Raw genomic sequence first — 9,885 nt, forward strand, 5'->3', positions numbered from 1 at the left:
GCGACTTAGTTTCCACCAGAGATTTTCTTTCATACTTATTCTCCTCAACAAATGAACTTCTTGCCTTTCTTATATCTCCCAAAACTTTGTGATTGAAAGGAGTTTTCGGAAAAATTTTCTCCAGGTAGTAAGCGAAAGCATCGAACATATTTGCGGCGATGAGTTCGAAGACGCATCTCTGGAAACGTCATTACGAACTATGAGCAAGTCTTCCTCGTCCTTGAGGTCTTCAAGCCAGTAGCCATTATGAATTCCGGTTCTTCGCTTGACAAAGAGCGTTTAAAACTCTGGAGGATCATTAAAGAACCACCAGTGCCGCAAATAGTCACCTGGGCTTTCATTCTCGACGTTGGCAAATTTTCCCGCAATTTTGTCTGTTGCCACGCAGCTCCCCCAAAGTTCCCTTTTTTTTGTTTTATTTTTCTCTTCCATATTTTGTAGATAAACAAAAATCAATAATTCATATTTTGTTAGGAATTTGTATAAATAATTTTACTTAACATGACCTAATTTATTTCAAAATGAAATCTTAATTTTGACATCAGTCTTCAGCTGTTTGTTTTTAAATTAATTTGATGGCTGAATGTTTTGTTTGTTTAGTTCAACTTTGAATTGCTACTAGTTTCCGAGAGATTTTATATGAAACTTATGGTTCACGAAAACTTGTGGTTTACCAGAAATGTATGGGAAAACTTGAGTTTTCGATGTAGGTTTTCGGTATGAAAAAATTATAAGGCTCATGTAATTAGCAACAAAACCGCTTCAATAGACACACTGGGAGCCAAAATTGAAGAATTTATTTGTGAGATATCGGCTGAATTGTAAGATTGAGTGCGTCGAAATTGGACTATGCGGATAGACCATCTGAGGCATAACCGTGGACATCATTTGCATGAAATATTCTTCAAACATTAAATATGTATTTCTAAAGATATAATAAAAGTCTTATTTTAAAAAAGACTCTTTGGAAACATGAGCAAGTTTGTGAAGCCCAGTTGTTCATTTTATTTACAAAAATAAAACCTCTATGCAGTTTTTTTTTTGTATTGGGCCTGAGTCTGGCTAATCTGGCTATGGCCTCTGAAAATTCTACTTGACCGATCGATGGGAAGAAGTTTGCCTCCTAGCAAATGGCCAGATAAGGTTCTTATACTCTTCCCACCTATCGTTCATCGTTCATATGCATTGTGCAACAGTTCTCTGTTTATAAATAAAAAAAAAGCTGTCTTATTCTATACTTTGAGAGAGAGTGCGATAACGTAAAAATAAATGTCCAAACGGTTCGACTGATAGTGAACTTCATTCGAGGCATCAGTATCATTTTAATTAGCGCTATATCGGGATCGGGACGCGAAGTTTTCCTATTTTTAATTAATTTAATGTCCCAACAATGGAGAAGTAATCAAAATAAACAACGGTAAAAAGAGCTCTTTTTTATGAATGATGTCGTCTTTTCATTTTAGAATTCTCAATGAAATCAAATCATTCTTCAAGACACTTGTGTGCTTTTTGATTGCTTGCTGCATGGTGCCACTTCTTTTAATGTCGTTCTTTTGTAAGTATAAACGCCGCCGTACCCAGATGGTTGTACATCAGGCTTGAACCTTAACATGTACTTATACCGCGGGAATAAAGTCTTAATCATCATCATTTGATTCGAAATAACAGCAAACAAATCGAAAGTAAAAAAAACATCTAAGCTAAGTAAATGATAACAAGTGTCTTCTGTTATCATCCGTTTTATAGAAGCTTAGGCGACCTTTACCCAGTTGCAATAAGTAATGCCTATAGCTTAATCGCAAATAATTCATTTTGTTTATTTTTTGTTTGTTGTTGTTTTTTTTTTTTGTTTTTGTATTTCTTCCATAACTAAGCACTCTCAAACTCTTAGACTATTCTTAGCTTTCAGTTTTGATTTTAAGTGGCCTTGAATATTGTCGATGTACTTTTTGGCGAAATCCGGAAGTTTATCACTCACTGTCTGGTCTACAAACGAAGTTCAAAATTGTGTGTTTGTGTTGAAGAGCAATAAATTATGTTACAGATAATAAAATTAATGTCTATTTATATTTTTATTTTTAAATATTAATTTGATTCTACGCAATTTCAGGTGTCCATTATTCAAATCAACTTTTCAACTACATCCTCACAGTCAAATATCCAACATTGGAGATTTCAAAATCGAAAAAAATTAGAACACTCATCGACACACCTCGAAATGCTGGTATTTTTCATTTCCTCTTGCAGTTACAAGGTCCGTGTGATTTTGAAAAGATCAAACAACACTATGTTGAACATTTGACAGAATTGAGAAATCCTATTGGTGGATTGCGTTTTGCGAAGCTACGACAACAATTGATAACATGTTGGGGTCATTATGCTTGGGTTAAGGATCAAAGGTAAGAAATAAAAGAGGATACGATGATTTATGCTGCTATTCAATTTTTTGTCATTCAGCTCATTCAATATTGACAATCATGTTATTATGAATACAACAAACTATCGAGGACGGAAAGTGAATGATGGGAATATTCAGGAATTTGTAAGTGATTTGGTTACGAAATACATACCCTCGGATTTGCCGCAGTGGCAGGTCATAGTGATTCCGATTGTGTCAACATCAAGCGAGGAGGATATGGCGGTAAGAATTTTGTTTTAACAATCATTTAATGATATTCTATCTAAGTGCATTGTCTATTCAAATTTTAGGCAGACTCTTATTTTAGAAAGTAGCAAATTCTGCACAAAAATTATTGAAGAATTAACTGAATATTTGGCAAAAAAATATTTTGGAAACAGATTTCTGAACCCTAATAAATAATCGTGAAAAAATTTAATTTCCTAAGATATTTGTAATATTTATTCAATTCAAAATATATTTTCAAAAAGAAGATAAAAGCTTTCCATTCGTGCCCGTCTGTTGATATTTTCTAAAACAAATTACAAAATGTTACTGCACACATTTTGTGTAAGAAGTCGAAAGCCATTTTTTATCTGGTTTTATTTGTTTTGACTTTTTTACACACTTTTGTACACATTTTTCAGCAGGATTTGAGAAAAAATTAACTAAAAGCTAACAACAATATTTTGCATATAATATGTTATTAAGTTTGATTTCAATATCTGTTTTTGTTCCCAAAATTTTGTATGTGAAAACTACTTTTTTTTAAATTTTGGAAACATTTTTTAAAAGTTTTTATTTCGCATACAAAACAAAGTTTTACGGTTTTTCTAAGACCATTATCTTTGAACGTCAGTAATTTCTTATTTTCTATAAAAAGACTAAAAGTTGGATTTCTCTAAATATTTAAATAAGTATTGAAAACAATATTTTCCAGTTGAAAAATTAGTTTGAAACCAACTTTTAGTAGTGTTTTTAGGTTTATATTTTTTTTTTAAACCGTTACATCGATTTTTCTCAAAATTTTCCCAGATTTTAAAAACGTTATTCTTTGTTAAATACAATTATTTTTTGTTCGTAAAATATTCAAAATGACAAATTTTTGTTTTAAATTTATAAAAAGAATGTTAAAGTTATAATCATGTCACAGGTTGCTTGGCATAAGGTGCATATTATAACAATTTGAAAAAAAAATAAATTCATTATTTAACTTAGTTTTGTAGGAAAGTTATTTAAATGAATAAGTTTTTATGTAATTAAGTAATTTTTGTTAACAACTCAATACCTTTAAACAAAATACAGAAAGCCCGATGTTAGTATGTGTCTTAGTATTTGAGCGATTCAAAAATATTAAAAGTACTTTTTTCCAAGAAAAACACTCATGTATTCGTTCTTTCAAGTTTAGTCTGGTCAGGTCAATTTTTAACCCGAGATTCTCGAGACGATTCCGTCAATCCAAACCATTGATTCGATTGATTGCAAAATTTGGAAACTAGGGTTTTAAGTACTTTTCCTTTTAAGACTAAAAATTACAGTAGTAGTATAAAATTTGTTTATCAAAAATAGAAAATTCGAATTTTTTCAAAAACAAACCGATCGATTTTTATTAAATTGTCTTCTTATTTTTTTTCCAAATTCGATCTCTCAAAAATGGTTTACAATTTATTACGAAAATTGAATGCAAACTAGATCTTAGCTTTAAATAACTGCAAACTAAACATATTTTTAAACTAAAATTGAATACAAAATTAATTTAAATTGCTAAAAAGTTAAAGTTTGTTAAAAAGTCACACTCTTATTTTTCTTAAAGTCCTTTTTGCATAATTTGAAGTTATAATCTGTAAAACAATTTTTTTTAAAAGTCTATATGCCTTCTGGTTCTACTATTGTTCTTGCACCCGCATATACAGACATTTATCTAAAAACCTTTGATTTAAATTTTTGGGGTCTTGAAACATCGAGAAATGTCAACATTTTCAATTCGACAAATCGTACCGATTACAATAACTTTCAATGAAAGGTTAAATTTTGTTCAATGCATAAGCAATGTTTTTTTAACTTTGAAGAAGAACAAAAAAAGCAAAAACACATATAGTTTATTAAAGACAGAATCAAATGTCCAAATAATTAATTCAGGAAATTGTGAAATTGGATTGGACGCAATATGTCATCCTAAGCAACACCTCAAAAATCCACCTATATTTAAAGGAGGATTGATGTGATGAAAAAACAACGAAAACAGTTTTTTTAAGGCCCAACCTAATGAAATTTTAACTAAAAAAATTGAACCATCCTTTAAAAAGTTAAAACAAAAATCCCTATTTATAAAATTTTGCTTTTTAGACAACCAGTATTATTTAAACCATTTTTAAAATAATGTTATCTTAGTAAAATTTGGCTCTAACATAATTGCTATGAAGCTTCTCTATCAATCTATCAATTTCAATCAAAGGTCAAACGAGGTTTTGGTATCAAAACGGCGCACTACAGCGCTAATTGGATCTCAGGATAGGTTGCCTTGAGATCGTCATTTCTACATACCTACCTAGTAAAATTTCTAAAAAAATGTTTTATTTGACATTCAAAATACTTACTTAAGGTGGCGCTACAGTCCGGGCGGACCTGGGCCTCAACCAACATGCGTCTCCGGCCAGCTTGGTTCCTAGCTAGCTGTCTTCAGTTTCGCACGCAAAGTTGGTTGAGGTCTTCACCCACCTGAGTGCGCCACCTGAGTCGCGGTCTTCTTCTACTGCATTGTTCCTCTGGATTGGATTCGAAGACCTTCCGGGCTGGAACGTTGATGTCCATTCGGTCTACATGACCAAGCCATCTAAGCCGATGGACTTTAACTCTGCTAACTAGGTCAGTGTCGCTGTACAGCCCGTACAGTTCAATCTATGTGTACGGGACCGAAAATCACCCGAAGAATTTTTCTCTCGAAGCTTCCTAAGACGCTCTCATCTTTCTTTGACAGGGTCCAGGACTCAGCGCCATAAATGAGAACCGGGATGTTCAGTGTCTAATAGATGGTGGTTTTAGATGCTCGAGAGAGGACTTTACTTCTCAATTGCCTTCTAAGTCTAAAGAAGCAGCGATTTGCAAGAGTTATTCTTCGTTTGATTTCAGCGCTGGTGTCGTTGTCTGTTTTTATAACGGTTCATAGGTATACAAAGTTCTTAACTACCTAGAAGTTATAGCTGTCCATGGTGACGTTTTGTCCAAGACGTCGTTGTTCAATGTCCTTTTTGGATGACAGCATATACTTGGTCTTGCCATCATTGACCACTAAACCCATCTTCTTCGCTTATGTCGCAATGCTCAAAAACGCTCCACTGACATCACGCATTGATCTTCCAACTATTTCAATATCATCTGAGTATCCGAGTAATTTGATGGACCTTTGGAAGATTGTGCCTCTAGTGCTGACGGTTGAGGTTTGCACTATTCTTTCCAGAACGATATTGAAGAAGTCGCATGACAGTGCATCCATCACCTTGTCTTAAACCTTTTTTGACTTCAAATGCATCGGTAAGATCTTTACCGACCATGATAGAGCAGCGTGCATTCTCCATCGTCATTCTGCACAAACGGATAACTTTGACAGAGATTCCAAAACTAGACATTGCTCTGTAGAGCTCTTCCCTATTGATGATGTCATACGCGGCTTTTAAATCGATAAAGAGATGGTGCGTATCTATTTGAAGCTCCAAGATCTGCCATAGTGTGAATATTTGGTTGATAGTGGACTTTCCTGGTCTGAAGCCACACTGATAAGGACCAATCAGGTTGTTGACGAACGGCTTCAGACGTTCACATTATACGGCAGACAGGATCTTATGTGCAATGCTAGGGATACTGATGCCTCTGTAGTTGGCGCAGTTTAGAGGGTCTCCATTCTTGTGTATCGGCCACACTGTGCTGAGATTCCACTCATCGGGCATTTTTCTTCCAACCATATTTTACAGAAGAGTTGGTACAGGCTCCCTAATAAGTCATCGCCTGCTGCTTTGAATAGTTCGGCAGCGATGCCATCAGACCCAGCAGCTTTGTTAGACTTCAGTTTCGATATAGCTATCTTCACTTCGTCAAGGTCGGGTAGGAGGAATTGTTGATCTGCGTCGCCTTGGTTGAGTGGTTCTATCTCCCTTACAGCGGAATTCGGTTCGTCATCGCCGCCATTACAAAGACTCCAAAAATATACTTAAGTGTTTTTTTTAGGAATAAAGGTATGTGCAGCATAATCGCCTTAACATTTCACAATAAATTTATAGATAATTTATAAAAATTAGCAACAGTTATAATGTTTTAGTTGTCTTGGCAGCAAAGTATAAAAAGTTTCCATTAAAATAAATAACTGCAAAGGGGGATTGGGGTTGAAGTACTGTATGGATCATAATACTGTATTTAATATACTGTATCTGAAAATACTATATTTCAAAATATTGTATGCTCAAAATTCTGTATTTCAAATTTCGGTTTATAAAAATTCTGTGCTTTAGAATGCTGTAAATAGGCTGAACAATAAAAATCGTTTTAATTATGTAAATTAAATGCACGGCTAATGTATCCAGTAAGTCTATTTACCTGCAAAAAAGTTTGTTTTTGAACTTCTTTGACTTATTACCATCGTAATGTCATGTCTAATTCAAATTTCGAATTCCTAAATGCCGCAATTAAAAAGTGCACATATTCATACATTATAATAATTATTAGAACGATTATCCATTTGTCTAAGGACACCAACAGGATAAAATAAATTTAAATCTTCGTAAAATAAGTTTATGCGAGTTGCATCGCTTCATTATTTAAAAATTGACGAAGTTTGGTCAGCAAATTAGTCTAACAAAGTTCAATGAATTTGAGAAATTGGGCTAAGTGCATTGCAGCCTTAAGATCTAATGTGTCCTCTTTTAGAACTAAATAAGGATCTCAGTTTTACAATTTTGCCTTAAAGGTTATCGCTTTAAGATATTTTCCTCCATTTGGTAGTATCCCGAGTTTTAAATCCCTTAGTACCTTAATGTTTTCAAATGTCCTTATGTCTGTTTGGCAAAATAATATTTAGGCGCATATTAAGTTTAACAGTGGCCAGTTAATAAACTTGGTACTATTCCAAAGATTATAACATTAGTGTACCAATTTATCGCGTTTGATTTGATAGACTTTCAGAGTGAAATCACCAAAAAGTAGTTATGAATACTCTTTAAAATATTATATTTGGGGTTATGGTTCGAAGTTAAAAACTTGAATTTTTTCAAATTATGACGCTGAGACTTATTTTAAAGTTCAATATCCTTTATGCGCTGAATTGTTCTTGACTTGGTGTTAAAGTATCCCCTTTTTCAGCTATAGATTAATAATTTGGTTATGAAATTGAGTCATTAATAGCCCTTATTTGATTCAGAAAATCTCTTTGAATTTAAAAACTCCATTCACTCTTATTCAAAACTTAAAAATGTCCTTATACTTAACTCATGTCTTATAGCTCCTCTATCTACTTATTACGTTTAAGTTAAGAAAAAAAATATTTGTGTTTATTTTTAAGACTGGCTTGTACTTTTTTTTACAGATCTTAAGCATTTAAAATGATTTTTGAAGTTATCAATAACTTCAAATGGTGATATTGAGGTTCAAAAATTAACTCAATTTTTTGAAATCAGCATTTTGAATTAAGTCCCCTATTAAAGTCGACAGAAAAGTGTTTTAACGCAAACAAAAAATCGTTCAATGTCTTGTTTCTAAATTTTGATCTTTATGATTGTGTTTTTCCTTTTTTTTATTTTCAGGACGATCACTTTTACATCTTGGTCAAGGTCCACCACTTGCTCATAGCCGAACAAGACGGCTTGCACACCAGTGAAATCCTAATGCTCAACAGCTCCAACAAGCTATCGATTGATGTCTACGGTGCGAATCGAGATAGTCCAAAACTCTCATATTTCGTGCGCAAGCCAGTTCATATACAAAACCTTTGCAATTACATTTGGTTGGGAATCATTAATCGTTGGAATGAATTCACCTATCACTTTGATTCCTTAGAATCACCAGATGGAGTTCAAAAACTTCAAATCGATTGCATAAGCAAACTGTTATCGGTCCTACTCATCACAGCTGTAACTGTCTTAATTGACTTTTGGAGGGCAAACAAGGGTATTAAAACATCCTTTCGGGCCCGTCGTAATCTCTTTTATACCTTAGTTCGGAGAGAAGTAATCCGAAGGAATCTCACCTATCCCGTTGTGATAGACTCAATTATGACGTCATTATATCCATTTAGTATATTCAAAAACCTTGTTCGTATAGCTTGGTATATAAATGTGAGCTTAATACTTCTGATGCCGTATAAGGTATACCGAGAGCTTTTGGCATGTAAGGATATCATTTTGACAGGAAATACAAGTCTGAATACGTTTAGTGGAACTGCCGCTGTCTACATTCCGCTCTTCATCTACGCCCAAGTTGAGCTCATCAAAATCTGTTATGAGATATTTAAGGCTCCGTGTAATATTTTCGAAGAGTTGTTCCAGTACCGCTCGAAGGATGCCAATATCCTTCAGGTTAAGTCATATTCCGGTAGAAAAGTTGTGTCATTCTCGAAGATAATCGATTGGACAGAGATAAGAAAACGTGTAGACCTCACCGGGATGCGAGAGTCTGACTTTACCTTGGCCTGCATAGCTGGAGCCCTGCACGAGTACTTCGAGGGCTTCGAAGGATACCCTGTGCCGAAAGTGCTTAACACCACTTGTCGCACAATGGCTAAGGGTTACTTCACTGAAAGAGATGGTCGAATGAATCATATCGGTGGAGTGGTATTCCTCCAGCTTCCTCTGAAGAAGCCAACACGTGAAAATGCACTGGAAATTCAGAAGATTATTGAACGGATTCGCATGAAGCAAGTTATCGTATATCTGGCATCCATTGGTCAGACAAAATTCGATATGCTCACAGCTCTTTTGCCAAGGACTGTAACGAAAATTTTCATCAATTACTTTTCATTCAATTTTCCCGTCACTTTGACTGAGATTTATGGAAATTCATCAAAGTTCGAAACAGTTTGGGGCCAGAATGTGGAGTATGTGTTGCTTTTCAGGCCACCACAATCAAAGACATGTAAGTTATTTAGATTTTATTTGTTTATATTAATTCATTTATTGTTTCTCTTCTTTTGTTAAGGTTTATCTTTGAATATCCATCGATTTGGGGAAAAAAGTCGGTTAGCTATCATTGCTGATACACAACTAGCACCGGATCATGCAAAAATTTCAAGCTCCTTTGAGAATTTTATGAAGACTGTTAAAATTTAATTTTATTATAATAAATTATTTAAATCATGACTTTTTTAAAACTGTGGAAAAATAACAATTTATTAATATTTGATCAAATCCGAAATATTATACCGTCTTAAGATCCAACGAATGGCAGGAAACCTGAAAACAATTTGGTATACTTTTTTTAATAAGAGGCGCTCACTCATGATACCC

The 9,885-nt window shown here is 33.9% G+C and overlaps 1 protein-coding gene across 1 annotated transcript; it reads left to right on the forward strand.

The window, feature by feature from the left end:
• The first annotated feature begins 1,267 nt into the window (after nt 1-1,267).
• On the forward strand, nt 1,268-9,750 carry LOC129952531 (uncharacterized). Its single transcript, XM_056065149.1, has 6 exons — nt 1,268-1,398; nt 1,464-1,555; nt 2,111-2,399; nt 2,458-2,641; nt 8,188-9,514; nt 9,578-9,750. The coding sequence occupies exons 1-6, from the start codon at nt 1,391-1,393 to the stop codon at nt 9,706-9,708; spliced, it is 2,031 nt and encodes a 676-aa protein (XP_055921124.1). The 5' UTR covers nt 1,268-1,390; the 3' UTR covers nt 9,709-9,750.
• The last annotated feature ends 135 nt before the right edge of the window (nt 9,751-9,885 follow it).

Source organism: Eupeodes corollae, chromosome 3 (genome assembly GCF_945859685.1).
Source record: "Eupeodes corollae chromosome 3, idEupCoro1.1, whole genome shotgun sequence".
Lineage (NCBI taxonomy): Eukaryota > Metazoa > Arthropoda > Insecta > Diptera > Syrphidae > Eupeodes > Eupeodes corollae.

What these genes read in the sequence shown, in the direction of transcription:
- LOC129952531 (XM_056065149.1), top strand. An exon ending in TCTTTTAATGTCGTTCTTTT is followed by an intron (nt 1,556 to 2,110) that starts GTAAGTATAAAC and finishes ACGCAATTTCAG; the next exon opens with GTGTCCATTATTCAAATCAA. An exon ending in CAAGCGAGGAGGATATGGCG is followed by an intron (nt 2,642 to 8,187) that starts GTAAGAATTTTG and finishes TTTTATTTTCAG; the next exon opens with GACGATCACTTTTACATCTT.